General features: G+C 37.2%; 1 protein-coding gene across 1 annotated transcript in view; it reads right to left on the bottom strand.

The window, feature by feature from the left end:
- ERBB4 (erb-b2 receptor tyrosine kinase 4) overlaps positions 1-15,269 on the bottom strand; it is a 730,912-nt gene that overhangs the window by 45,403 nt on the left and 670,240 nt on the right. The window contains exon 22 of the mRNA XM_047082226.1: positions 380-535. Coding sequence (XP_046938182.1) covers positions 380-535 — 156 coding nt within the window. The remainder of the gene's footprint in view (positions 1-379; positions 536-15,269) is intronic.

Genomic DNA, 15,269 nt, shown 5'->3' with positions numbered 1-15,269 from the left:
TCTTGGTACTAGCCAGGTTACTATGAAAGAATAGTTGGGTCTCTCTGTAGTAGCTAGCCCTGCGTTCTTAGGATCAATGAAATAATGTCTATGGCCCTTAAGTGTAATATCTGGATTTCCGAAGGATCCACCTACTTCCCACACTGGATGTGACATAAGGACCACTAGAGATGAATTGTCTTATTTTGGCTACTTTTGAGAAATGGAAGTTGGTTCATATATATACATTTGACCCTGGGTGGGAGAGAAGGCAAATGGTAGAGTTGAGATTTTATAATCTCTTAACCTCAGGCTTATTGACTTCTTCTTATAACATATAAGGAGATAAAAGGATATCATACTATATTTTCAAGCCATATTGTTCTAAAAAGATACCCACCTTTCCTCCATCAGCATTATACTCTTTTTCATCTCCTTCTAAGAGCCTAGCTAGTCCAAAATCTGTGATTTTCACATGGTTTGGAGATTTCACTAAGACATTTCGGGCTGCCAAATCCCGATGAACAAGCCGTCTTTCCTCCAGGTACATCATTCCCTGAAAAACACCAAGTTCCAAAAAGACAGTTAATGCCTAGGCTTTTCTATTGTCTAAAAAGTAGTTCCTTTGCCTTCAGTTGCAAGTGCTTGATTTCTCTAAGTGAAGCCAGAATCCTGGAATATTTTTCAAAATTACGAAAAACCCAATAAAGGGATAAAAAAGCAAATGGCAAATAGCTTTTGGTCTTTTCCCCTAAAGTCCTGTAAAGAATGAATTACCTGTATATGAACTAAATGTTAGATCATTCTTTTTCCCCAGAGATTTTGTACTCTCTTGCAAACACTTCCATCAGTGAAGTGTGCGTGCGTTTCAGCAGATAAGCTAAGAGACCCACACATTTCTAGTTGTTTTCTTCTCAATAACTCCTGCTCGATGTCACTCTCCCCTTACACCCCTTCTCCAAACAAACACACCAACCGTAATTAAAAAAAAAAACCCAAAAACTTCATATGCAGGTTTAATGGCACCAAAATCAGCATCATAGTTTCTATCAAAGCTGAAGAATTATATTATTCTTATTAATTAGGCAAAAAATGAATTATACCCCAGAGGCATGAAAAACCTATACTTTTTTAAAATGGTGTCAATGACAATAGTAGTCATTAGAACAACCTATAAGTGAAATTACATTGTTTATAGTGACCCTGATATTAGCCTTTAATATGTTTTCTTCAAAAAACATATAGGGTTATTAAAATAAAATTCATTACTGATTGCCAACAATTTACATATATCCATATATATTCATATGGGGATATATATATATCTCCATAATTCATAAAAGCAATAAATAAAATTGTACTTTGCCAGTAAATAAACTAAGAGCCATTAAACATTAGCCTTAACTAAAGGTTGATGAAAAGAAGCAAACTCAGAGGCCTAGATGGGAGCGAACATATTTTTATTCAAGTGTTAGAGGAAATTCTGTATTTGAGGATTTCAGTGGTAAAAAGCATTGTCGCTTAAAAACAAATCAGAATTATTATAAAATCATTAAAGCATACTCTCATGCCAATTCCAAATCAAAGCTGTTGGTAGTTAATATCACAATTGCAGGACTTTGAAGGATTAATGGTTTTTGATATCAAAACAAAAGCTGCGGAAAACAGACACATAAATCACACAGGTAAAAAAAAAAATGAACCATATACTCAGTGTAGTGTAAAGAGAAGATTGCTTCAAACAGCATCATGAGCCAAACACTATACTATAAATGCCCATTAAACACAACCAGTGGACGTACTGCCTGATATGGTCCAACTGGTCAGTAGTGTATTTGTGTTTTCTGAAATCAGTCCATAACTGAGATTTATAAGGTTTTGTCCTCTTTCCTAAACAGTGTTTTCTCTTCAATTATGCCAACTAATAAATTCCTAGAATAAAATGAATCTGAAAACATATAACCCTTATATGACTAAGAGATCAAAAAAATAGATTTATTGCCTTGGAGATGAAGTATTTTTAATTATTTGCCCTTTTAAGAAATGTCCACAAAAACATTCATCATTATCTTTCCTACCACTTTCATATCAGAATATGGAAAGTGTGTTTGCAACAAGTTAATATTCAGATCCACACATGATGACAGAATACACACTATGTTCCAGGCACTGTGCTAGACATCAGGGAACAAAAAAAGAGTCAGAGGAGATCTATTCATTGAAGGAAGACAGAGCTGTTAATAAAGTGGGCAGACGTGGAATACAGGCTTGAACGGATCAATGTGACACATGTAAGGCATTTAAGGAGAGCTGTGTTTTGAGGACCATTTGTAGTATAGCCTAGAAATGTGCACGAGAGGGGAGCCTTCAGGGAGGTCCTGAGGCCTAAGTAATGTTTGAATGATGTCCATCAGTTGGGCAAGATGAGAACAAAATTGCAGTTACAGAGAACACACACAGGGGCATCAATACCATGGTGCACTGGGACAAAGGTACGTAATTCTGTATTTCTAAATCATTATTCATAAAGAAGGGAGAGTGATGAGTGGTGAGGCTGACAAAGTAAGAAGAGGCTTGATTCAAAAAGGGCCTCTTACGTGTTGTGGTAGATAATCTGCACTTCACTGTGGTGATGCAGAAGTTGCTTGAAAAAGGAGAGTGACACAGTGATCACTGGAGTCTTGCAAAAAAATCACCTGGTGTATAAACAAAGGGCTGGACACAAATACAGCAGAAGTCAGGAGCCACTGCCACAATGCAGAAGAGATGAGGTGGAAAAGGATGAGAGATAAAGTTTGCAGACTGGCAGTCTGAGCTATATCCAGCTTATATGCAGTTTATATGCATATATATTTTTGGCTCACACACTGGGAAACTCTCAAACATCCTCCTTAGCTGATTACTGGCTGTACCCCATTGAGGGCACCTCCAGTTGGCCAGGATCCCACCACTCACTATTACTACCCACGAATTCATTTATGATACTCGTCTAGCTCCTCATGTATGATCATCTGAATCTTCAACTAAACTAGTCCACAAGAAATTTCAGGGAGAGAACAATTTCAAGTTACACTTATACAGTAAAGTAACCATCCTGGTAATTGAATAATGAAGAGGAATATAAATTACAAATGATTCTATTTTCTGACTTTTGTAATTTAGGTGGATAATAATTCCTTTAACTAAATATTATCCTAATGCAAATATGCATATATTTCTTCACCATGTGCAAGAATAGTGATATATTCTATACCAATAGGGAGCTAACATTCACCAAGAAGCTTAAGACCCTAATGACATATCCATATTACAAGCAAAACTTCAAAAACTCCATATGTTCTTTGATATTCTATATGCCAAGTCTTAGCAGGTGATAGACTATCCTGAACCTCTGAATCTCAATTCTATTTGTCTTAAAAAAAAATGTTTTCTTCAACATAATGAAAACTCAATTCAGGCAACCAGATGGTAATTTATGTATAGTTTCACTCACCTGACCATGATTAAAAGATAAAAACAGAAGCATCTATATCATTACCAAATCATCAAAATACATTTGTATGGTTGCTTTGTAACTATGCAACATCATGGTTATGACTGCTTTTAGATCATTAATTATGACTGCTACCTTAGTTCTACTTTCACACCTGAATTAGAGTGTTGAATCATCTATTGGATTGTTCATGATAGTTTTCTCCACATTGCAATTATTAAGATAGGATTTTCTTGGTGGATGATTTCATTAGAATCACAGTCTCTGTTAGATTCCTTCAAAATAAAATCACTCCTTAAATCAGAGCGTGATGCAATTAAGGAGGCAGTTATTAGAAATAGCAGTGACAAAAATAAACTGGATGAAGTCCCTTGAAGTTTGAAGATGATTAAAAAAGAAGGGCCATTCATTATCACTGAAGGGATAATGCTGCATTGGTTGAAAAGAAACTTACTCTCCCTTGTAGCAATTCCCATGTCCGTGCCATGTCTGCCTGGGTGGAGTACATTATGGGACTATGAACACTGACAATAATGACAGCTAACATTGACTGAGTACTCAGAACACAGCAGAACTAAATGCTTCTACATTGGCAGGTTAACTTAATCCTCTGAGAAGCGTACTGTTTTTATCCCATTTTTTTTTTTAATTTTAACGTTTATTTATTTTTGAGACAGAGACAGAGCATGAACGGGGAGGGTCAGAGAGAGAGGGAGACACAGAATTTGAAACAGGCCCCGGGCTCTGAGCTGTCAGCACAGAGCCTGACGCGGGGCTCAAACTCACAGACTGTGAGATCATGACCTGAGCTGAAGCTGGACGCTCAACCAACTGAGCCACCCAGGCGCCCCTCATCCCATTTTAAATACGAGAAAACCAAGTCTCAGAGAGGTCAAGTTACTTCCTCCAAGTCATCTAAGGAGTGACAGAACTGGGATTTGGTTCCTGTGGGGTTCTAAAGTCTGCATTTTTAAGCCTACCCCCTCTCTTGGTGGGTTACAGGGTTGTGTGAGCATGAAGAAATTAATGTACACAATGAAGTCATATGGCTTTAGAAGATCCTAGTTCTTTTGGAACAAAATATTATAAGAGATTTCTGTGAATTTCAGGGAATAATGCAAGTGACTGACTTGTATTTTTATTTAAAATTCAGCTAAATTATGGAACCTTTTTCTTATTTAGTGGGAATTTGAATCATATAAATTGGAAATTTAATTCTTGCTTTGACCACAGGATATGAAGGATGGTGGAGTTGGTCTGAGTGCAGATTCTGGGGTCAATCACCTGGATTGAACCCCAACTCTGCCATGTTCTAGCTGTGTGACGCTGACAAGTCAATTAACCTGGCACTCACCTTCATCTCTAAAATGGTCATAATAGCACCTATACCACAGATTGTTATAAAGATAAAATGAGTTAATATATGTAAGGAGCTTAAATCGTAACTCCCATATAGTAAGTGCAGGGCATGCAAGCTTTTATTACTGTTCTACAGATAAATATCAACAGTCATAGTGTGAACAAGAATAACTTACCCTCATTAACTTGAATTGCTTATTTCAGAAAATCTGTGAATCCCAACTAATATATCACAGTAGGCGTTCAATAAATGTTTACAAATGGTGATATATATACCCACAACCAATCCATCATGATTAATGCATGGATACAAATTCCAAATAATTACTGTTCAAAGTATTATTTTAGTAATGATTCACCTGAGGATGTTGTCATATAAAGAGAAGAGAAAAATAGGGAATCTACTAAGAGATTTGGTGCCCTCCATGAATACATCACAGAATTAGGATCTTAGTGAAGTTAAAGGTAATTAATAAGATAGGTTGGAGAGTTTTCAATGTTGCAGGAAGGGTGAATAAAATAGTACACTTGTACCGGACTGTGTGTCTTTTATCAGCACTGACGGGAGTTTTCTGTAGACATGTTTTAGGGGCATTTTGTCTACTTCTAGATCCAGGTGCTATAAGTCTGATTTTTACTCAAACTATTCAGAATTTACCATTATCCAAACCATTCAGTATTTTACCATTTTTCATACTTGCTCTATATGCTGTAATGAGTTTTCTTACTTATTTTCTGTTTTGCTTATACCTCTCAAAAGGTGCTTTAATAAATACAAACCTTATTCTGACTTTCAGAAATGCACTTTAATACCAAATCCAAGGATAATTTTATTACAATTGAGTTGAAAGTTTTAATCTCTGGTTAAAATCGACTCATCTAAACTGCTCTGTGGAAAAAAAAATATCAGTGACTGACTTAATTTTAAAATAACAGTATTGACGGACACCTGGCAATGACCTTCTTCTCAATATTATATTTGAATCACAACTGTCTAGCAAAAATGCGTTATTTCTATGTTTTAATCCAATGTGAAAATGTATTCTGCCCAGCTGCAGGAAGCTAACACAAGTCAAGAGAGACCAGACTATTTTTGACAATAAATATTTGCTTCCCATATATAGGACATGTGACACTTTCATCAAACATGTGTGGAGCTAAAAATTTCAAGCTGCAGTCAGCTTTCACAGGCATTAATCTCTGGAGTTAGCAAGAGTACACTTTTTTTCCTGTTTTCATTCTAATAACCTCAAGCTTTTTTAATAACACAGGAAGCTTCAGGAAAGCTAGCCTCAAATGAAAATCACTCCTCTTTTCTACTTTTCCTTCTAAAAGCAATTCTATGCCTGAGGGGGGGAAAATTCAACTATAATGTTCTCTGTTAGGGCTAAAGATATGAGCATGTTCAAGGGAAGAAAGGAGCCTTTTTGGATGAAGTAACTGACTTTATCCAAATAGTGCATGAAGGGAGACTAAGGGGGCTCATAATTAAATAAACTGAGAAGCCTTTTCAACTAGCAAAAGCTTGTTCATGGCAGCGGAGAAAGAACACAGAACTGAATGTTAGAGTCAGAAGTCCCAGACATGCTGCTCACTAGGTTTTTGACCTCAGATACTCATTTCCCTTCTCCTATAAAAGTGACAGATTGGCCTAAATGATCTCTGAGGTGTCCTCCAGCTTTAAATTTTTATTCCATGATAGATGGAATTGTACAATAGATCTATATAAAATACTAAATTGTGGGCCAATAAAAGACACAGAGAATAGTAAAGAAAGATGTAGACTAGGTGCCTTCCTTCAAATGTTTAGCAAGAGCCGTGAACATGTTTTAGTAAAAGTCAGTTTCATGCATCCAATGTTTAAAACAACAGACTTTAGAAATAAACCCCAGCTCTTACTAGCTCTGTGTCCTTGGTCAATTTATTTGTGCGTTTCATTTCCTTATCCATCAAATGGGGACAATAATAGTATGTACCCTGAAGATTGTCTTCAGGAATCAGTGCCCTCATGTTTGTAAAAACACCTAGAACATTCAATATTCTAAGATACTATGCGTTTTCTAAATAAGTAACCTCTAATTGTATTGAAAATACAATTTGACTACTAAAGAGAAAGAAAACAGTACGCAGTACTATTAGGCAAAGTAACTTTTCTTTCTCACTCTATTTGTCCCCATATGTTCTCCTACTATTCTTCTCAGAAGAAGAAAAGCAGATTCACATGGCTCTCCTAAACTAGCCTGGAGTTAATAGTCATGGTTAATTCTTACATCTTCCAATTGCACTGATGATCTTTACGTAATGTGATTAGGCTGCAGTTCTTATGGAGATTTTGAAATACTGAGGGCTTAATTTATATGAGTTTAATAATGTGCAATAAAAACAATATGTGTTGATATTTGAAATGTGTTTATCAAATATTCCCAATAATATATTTGAGTGGGTGTTTGTGTCACACACACACACACACACACACACACACACACACACACACATACACACACACACATACACACATGCATCTAGGAGGTGCTGTGGTATATCGTCCAGAAACTTCTTCAGGACCAGCGGACTCACACTGTCAGCTTCTGGGAGTGTTGGCTGCTGGTCGCTCTCATCTCAGCTACATCATTTTGGTTGCCCTGATACCCCCACGCCAACTGCTGCTTTGCTGGGGTTTTCGTCCTCTCACAGAGTCAACCCACATCCAACAACTGGCTGATGCAGTTACAAAGTCCATCCACACTTGGACAACTATGAAAAACTATGCAAGTTCCAGGGCTTTCTCCTAAGATTGGGTGAGATCTCTGTCATGATTTCACCATGGCTCAACTTTTTCCTTTAACCTAATATTTTTCATGGCTTTACAGGTATTGCTCCTGAGAACACTTGCCAAAAAAACTTCCTTCATGAAAATCTGTCTCAGACACTGTTTTCTAGGAGCCAACTCAAGGCAATATGTGTGGGTTTTGTCTTTGGTTTCTTTTAGGATCTCAGATTCACAGAATTTTGAGTTACTCATATTCCATAATCCATGAGTGTGATTATCATTGCTCCCCTATATCTTCCACCCCAATCCCATTCTCCTATCCATCCTAAGTGTTCACAACTTTTTTTTTCCATGCACATCCTTCCAATCCATCCATGTTTATTTATCTTTACTTATTTTTAAGTTCGTGTGTATTATTTTAACATGTAAATCGTATTGTGCATTAAATAAAAACATGTTTTACTCATCATATGTTTTTAGATTCAAGCATAATGCTAAACAAAATCCAGTTCACTACTCCTTGTCATTGAATTAAATTATATCCACACATAAACACATACACATATATAACACAGGCAAACGCTCTCAATTTATTGTCTATTCCACACTTGGTGGGCACTAAACTTACCTCCATCTCTTTGACACTATAAACAAGACTACATTTAACACTAACACCATGTGAAAATGATATAAATTTGCTTCACAATATAAAAAAATCTGTTCAGTACCAATTTTAGTGTAGGAGAATCTAGACAAACAATAATAGTGATAGTCACTGTGGAAAATGGAACTTGTAGAAGTTTTTTGTTAAGGGAGCACTGAAATGGTATGAGGAATACAATATAACTATGCATGTTAACACTTCCTATTTTTGTAGGTAAAAACTAGCTAACCTTTATTTAAGCACTCCATGCCAGGGGACTGTTTTAGTGGAGCTCACAAGAACCCAAAGAGATCTGTACTACTACTATTTCCATTTTAAGATGATGAAACTGATGCACAGAGAAATAATAAAATAACTTGCCCAAAGGTGACAGTGCAAGATTTGACTGTAGGCAGCTTGACTCCAGAGGCAACAAATTTAGCTATTACATTATATGACCATATACATACAACTATAGTCAATAGGCTATAAAACCATATATGAAACTAACAAAGACAGGATATATAACTGAATAATTTTTTTGTAAACAATGGGTGCTCTAAAATCAATGAAGAGAAAATTCTTATACCTAGTAAACAAATCTCTTTAGTTTTGCTGGGATCCCCTAGAATGAATGGTGCCTCCAGACACAGTTGCATTGACTACTTGTTATTCACTACGTATTCCGCAATTTGAAGATTGCCTGACAGTTAACTATTACTCAATAGATGTTTGTAGTTGGATTAAATGAACAATAATACCAAAATCTTGTAAGCCTGTTCAGGCAGTAGCAATTTTTCTTTGCAGCGTAGGTGGGGCAAGTTTAAAAGTCTGCAATATTTAGGATAGGTGGAAGGAAGCCAGACTTTCAGCACTCTGGCCAAACCCCAGCTGGTGATATTAGCATACCGGGGGGAATGAATGAAGACAACATTTACAGATTCCTGAGGCTGGCTGGGAAAACAAAATTTTTCTTCTGGTTCTCTACATTCTCTTCAGATATTTCTCCAGAAATTTCATTTACCACCCTTCACAAGCTTTTGGAAATTTCCATTGCAAGAATGTGCAGGATAGTCTGCTTGGGATTCCAGAGTGTCTTACAGAAATGAAATAATAATAAAGAAGCAAACAAACAAAAATAAGTTAAAAAGCACGTGTGAGGGGTGCCTGGGTGGCTCAGTCGGTTAAGCATCCGACTTCAGCTCAGGTCACGATCTTGCGGTCCATGAGTTCGAGCCCCACGTCGGGCTCTGGGCTGATGGCTTAGAGCCTGGAGCCTGCTTCGAATTCTGTGTCTCCCTCTCTCTCTGCCCCTCCCCCGTTCATGTTCTGTCTCTCTCTGTCTCAAAAATAAATATACGTTAAAAAAAATAAAAAAAAAAAGCACGTGTGAGAAGTCACTGCTTCCCTACCAAATGAATAATGGGTCAAAAAGCTCATCTGCCTGGATCAAGAGAATACTAAACATGCTATAGGTTTTCCTCCTCACTGACCTCTTGCCAATATGATTACAAGGACAGAAGTGAATTGTATAGTGTCCACGCTCTCTCAGAAAAGTATACTTAAAATGGATTACTTCTGCTCCTTAGGCAGCCGATCAATAAAGATGTGGATTGCAATGAGAACCATGATGTCTGTGGGCTATAGTAGTTATCCTCTGTGCCTCTTTAGAAATTAATTAAAAATCAATGAAGTGTGCAAACTATTAATACAGCAACCTCTAGATTAACAGATCAAAGCTGAGCTTTTCTCTGAGAATTCATATTGTGCAAATACATTCAGACACTATAGGGAGGAGGTTGAGTGTCTGACGCCTTTGTTATAATTGAGCATAAGCAAATCATTCCTAATATTCTTTAGTTTCATAGAGTCGCATGCCACTGACTGAAAACCATAAAGTTCAGTAGGTGGGAACATGTGCATACAACTTTCCTTCTTAAGACAATTACATCAATGTTAGAAGCTATACTTATTACAAAGCAAACTGCCATCATACAGAACTAAAAATTTCCAATAACTATTTTCTTAAGTGTGGCTTACTCATCTATGAGTTCAAGCAGTTGAGTTTATTTATAGTTGCTGAATATTTTTAAATAAGTGTCTTCCTGTGAAAAAATGTGACGTTTCTAGAACACTAAAAGCTCTCATGTGATCTGAGCCAATTTTTTTGTCCACATATGATGTATCATTCAATTCAGTTCTGCCTCTGTCTTATTTGGATGCCAGTGGACCTGGCCCATCTATGCATATGCTTCCCCAGCACATGTAAAACTCATATACTCCCCTCTGGAAGTCACTGAGATACCTCCCATCTGCCTGCTCTGACCAGTGCTCCTCTTGCTCGGGTTCTTTTCTCTTTAAAATTCTGAGAAGGATTGGAACCACAGCTTTAAGTTTTCATTTCAATCTCCTACATTTTGGAAGCCCATTTTGATGCATTTCCTCTGTTTCAAACTTTGCACTCTCCCTCCAACAGAATGCTAGGGCTTTGTTTATAGTCTCTGCCTAAGGACATAAGAGAATAAGATGCCTGATTTTTGTCTTGGCTCATCTTTTTTTAAATTTTTTTAATGTTTATTTAGTTTTGAGAGAGAGAGAGAGAGGGCCAGGGAAAAGCAGAGAGAGACACACACACACACACACAGAATCTGAAACAGGCTCTGAGCTGTCAGCACACAGCCCAGTGTGGGGCTCGGACTCACGAACTGGGAAATCATGACCTGAGCTGAAGTCAGATGCTTAACCAACTGAACCACCCAGGTACCCCTGCCTTGCCTTACGTTCTAGCCCAAGATGACCATAAATGTATCAGATAATACATAACTATAAAAGGAGAATAGTTTATCTCTATTTAAACTGGCAACACGTAGGGGCGCCTGGGTGGCTCAGTCGGATGGGCAGCCAACTTCGGCTCAGGTCATGATCTCACGGTCCATGAGTTCGAGCCCCGCGTCGGGCTCTGTGCTGACAGCTCAGAGCCTGGAGCCTGTTTCGGATTCTGTGTCTCCCTCTCTCTGACCCTCCCCCGTTCATGCTCTGTCTCTCTCTGTCTCAAAATAAATAAATAAATAAATAAATAAACGTTAAACTGGCAACACGTTGTCATCTGAGTTTTTGCTGTTTTAAAGTTTGGGGGTGTCATAGTCATAACACAAACCTCGCTGTTTCTTGGCCCAACCTGCCTGCAGAGTACCTGTAGCCATTTGCCCCTTAGAAGCTATTTCCAGATATTTGTGGGGTTCCCCAGTGAGCCTCACTGATGTTCGTGAATACTTCCTTGGTTATTTTCCTCAGGGCTCTGCATTCCTTAAACCTTCAGCTGGAGCTGCTGTGGAAATGCTACTGCCCCTCTAGTGGTGTCTATCTCTCGGTGCTTGAGAAGTTGGAGCTTATGATAATTCAAAACAGCGAATGACACCCTTCCAGCTTCCTCACCCATGAGAACCTTGCGATCTTCCATACTGCCTTTAGCGAAGAGTTCTATGCACTTCTCAACACGCGCCATAATTTGCCCCCAGCGACATTAATTTCTATTCTTGAGAATAGTCTTGAGAGTATCTGAGACCCTAGTCTCAGTTCCCTTAAAAACTTCTTCCACGACTTAGCTCCTGACTCCATAAAGGCTCAGACTTAGTCCAAGACATAGGAGGGAAGACTAATGCATCCCTCTTTAATTCTCCTCTTGGACCCCATGCACTTTTCATCATTTCCTCATTTTCCATTACCCCCCCAATACATGTGCACATGCGCACACACACTGTCATGTGCGTGTACAACTGCCTCTTCTATCCTATAACTGACAAAAGTCTCCAAGCAACTTGACCCTGTCACTCTAGCTTCTTTTCTAGGGATTCCTCAGCTGGAACTCCATGGCTCAAACCAACCGGAAAATTCTGTTGGCTCTTCTGTCTTTGCACTTATTCCTCCCTTCACCTGGAACAGTCCCTCACCACACACTGCTACACTCCTCCTAGTATGCTTCAGATGCAGATTTGGGTAGCTCTAATACTGTCTTAGATTACAAATCAGCTCTCATTTCCTCCACACAGTTTTCCCTCATGCCCAAGGAGATTATGTCCCTCTATTGTATGACCTAGTAATGTCCCATTTTCTCTATCTATCTATCTATCTATCTATCATCTATCTATCACCTATCTATCTTCTATCATCTATCTAAAACTAAACCCTGACATTAGCAAGCATTGTGTAAAATAACTTTTTGTGTAAGGCTAAATCAAGGTTACTTTATTTATAAAGCAGAAGTAACATACATTTTTATTTGTAAATTAGGCTGCATCTTCTGCGTTCAAGCTTTAGAAATACTGTGTTGCATATTATACAATCTTAGTTTCAGGTGAATAATAGAAGAAGACTCGAAAACATCTGGTTCCCAATTGAACACTCATGTACTAAACTGATTAGTTTGTAACATTGTTTTTAAGAGAAACACCGAAGGGAGGGATAGGAGTAGAAAGTTGTGTTTTGGCTTGTTCAAGTCTTAAAAGTTAAAGTTTTAATCTGACCACTTTTCACTTTTTTGCTTTAAACCCTTATGAATCCTTAACTGCCTGAAGCTGAAAACAGTGTACTCCTGCTGAGATGACTTAACTCAATTTGATCCTTCTCACATTTACCAATCCCATCACATTGTAGACAATCAATAAATACTGGTCAATTGATTGATATCCCCCTCTGTCCTCCATCTATTCATCCATATGCCTTCTACTGCCTTTGAATCACCAGGTAAGGAGAAACGGAATTCCCAGTAATAATAAAAATACTTACAAAACACATAGTCTTATAACAATTAAAACTAAAGGAAGAAGAAAGAGGAAAATAAATATTTAATATTACTGGAAACAATTTTGTATTGTTAGTGATTACTCTTATTATATATCATCCTTTTGCTCTTTTTTCTAAGATATTAAATATCTGCTAATTTTCCAGCTTCCTTGCATATGTATTACAGGTTGAGTAGTGAATATTTTGACTTCTGGAAAATTTTGGGGTTTTGTGCTACATGCTACCTGTTTTTCTATAAGGTAGGGAAATTGAGGCGCTGCTCATGCACACTGCCAAAGTTGTGTGTGAAAGTTGCCCTTTTCATTCGCTCTTCTCTCCAGTTCACAGATTTATGCAGTTAATACTTCACATGGAAAAAAATCTGCAGATATACATCACACAAGCCATGCTCTAAAGAGTCATTCTCAGCCCATTCCTGTTCATCTTTGACAGCTGAGTACAGTATGCGTGTCAGCTCTCAAATACGACTTCCCAGGCTTCAGTATTAACTCAACCACTCTAAATGCAGCTGTCTGCGTCACCTTCGCCATGTCAGTTAGCTTCTCAGTTTGCCAGTATCTTCATCCACAAGGTGGAGATAATAATATAATAGCACATTTCTCATAAGCTTGTTATGAAAATTAAATGAGCTTGGTGCATGTAAAATTCTTAGCACAGTGCCTGGTCTGTAGCAAGCACTCAACATTGTTAGTTATCGCCACTGCCCCATTCGTCCAGCATCTTGCATTAGAGATGATTCTTATTTTTCAAAATTTTAGCTTTTGAGCAATTTATCATTTTCTCAGACATTCTCAAACAGACTTTTATACTTAGGATACAAAAGATCATCTATCAACCAACAACTACATGTCTTGGTATTGCCATCATTCATACAACAGTTTGATTTCAACAAAACTTTGTTTTGTGCTTGTACACTTTTCTTCCTTCATATAATTATTTTAATGACACTTCAGTTTGATGTTCAAAAGAAAATAGGGTGGAAAATAAAAGTGATATGAAAAATTTTCTCATGAAACTAATAAAATTAAGACAAATAGAGAAATCATTAAGGATTTGGAATTAGCATGTCTTCAACAACTACGGTATGTATATTCATTGAACTTAAGCTAAATAATTGTATATTATTTTTTAAAACAAGAAAAATAAAGTACATGGAGAAAGGGCTGTAAATACTTCACTATGCATGAGAGGTAAAGATAAAGAAAAATTAAATATTTTATGATACTCTCAAGCTATCTACAATTGAATTCCAGCTATAATATGTAGATCTATTGTTTACATTTAAGATTTCTACTTTTGCCTTTTTTATGAATAATTACGTATGAAAATTGTGGCTACCTTATATTTGTATATACATATGCATATTCCATTAGGTCATAGGCTACTAAAAAAAGAATACAAAAAAAGACTAAGTATTATTTATTTTCTCTTGATACTTTTTAAAAAAGTGTTTATTTATTTTTGAGAGAGAGATAGTGAGTGTGAGGGGAGGGGCAGAGAGAGAAGAAGACAGAGAATCCAAGGCAGGCTCAGAGCTGTCAGCACAGAGCCCATGTGGGGCTCAAAGTCACTAACGGTGAGATCATGACCTGAGACAAAATCAAGAGTTGAAGGCTTAACCAACTGAGCCACCCAGGCACCCAAATCTCTTGATGCTTTTCTAGCTTATTACACATACAATATTTTTTGAGTATACAATTCATTCTACATATAGTTGAACAGGATAAAAAAAGTTTCCTTGTGTTTTCCTGTCTCACATTTAGGTCTTTCATCCATTTTGAATTTATTTTTGTGTATGGCATAAGAAAGTGGTCCAGTTTCATTCTTCTGCATGTTGCTGTCCAGTTCTCCCAGCACCGTTTGCTAAAGAGACTGTCTTTTTTCCATTGGATACTCTTTCCTGCTTTGTCAAAGATTAGTTGGCTACATATCTATGGATCCATTTTTGGGTTCTCTATTCTATTCCATTGATCTATGTGTCTGTTTTTGTGCCCATACCATACTGTTTTGATGATTATAACTTTGTAATACAGGTTAAAGTCTGGGATTGTGATGACTCCAGCTTGGGTTTAAACAGTGTGGACGTTATTCAAAAAATTAAAAATAGAACTATCCTACAAACCAACAATTGTACTACTAGGTATTTACCCAAAGGATACAAAAATGCTGATTCAAAGGGGCACATGCACCCCAATGTTTATAGCAGTGTTATCAACAATAGC

This window comes from Lynx rufus, unplaced genomic scaffold (assembly GCF_022079265.1).
Source record: "Lynx rufus isolate CCGP_SWC_20201006 ecotype Redwood Valley unplaced genomic scaffold, mLynRuf1.p SCAF_2, whole genome shotgun sequence".
Taxonomy (NCBI): Eukaryota; Metazoa; Chordata; class Mammalia; order Carnivora; family Felidae; genus Lynx; species Lynx rufus.
Note: the sequence above shows the minus strand (reverse complement) of the source record. Positions and strands in the feature narration are given on the sequence as shown.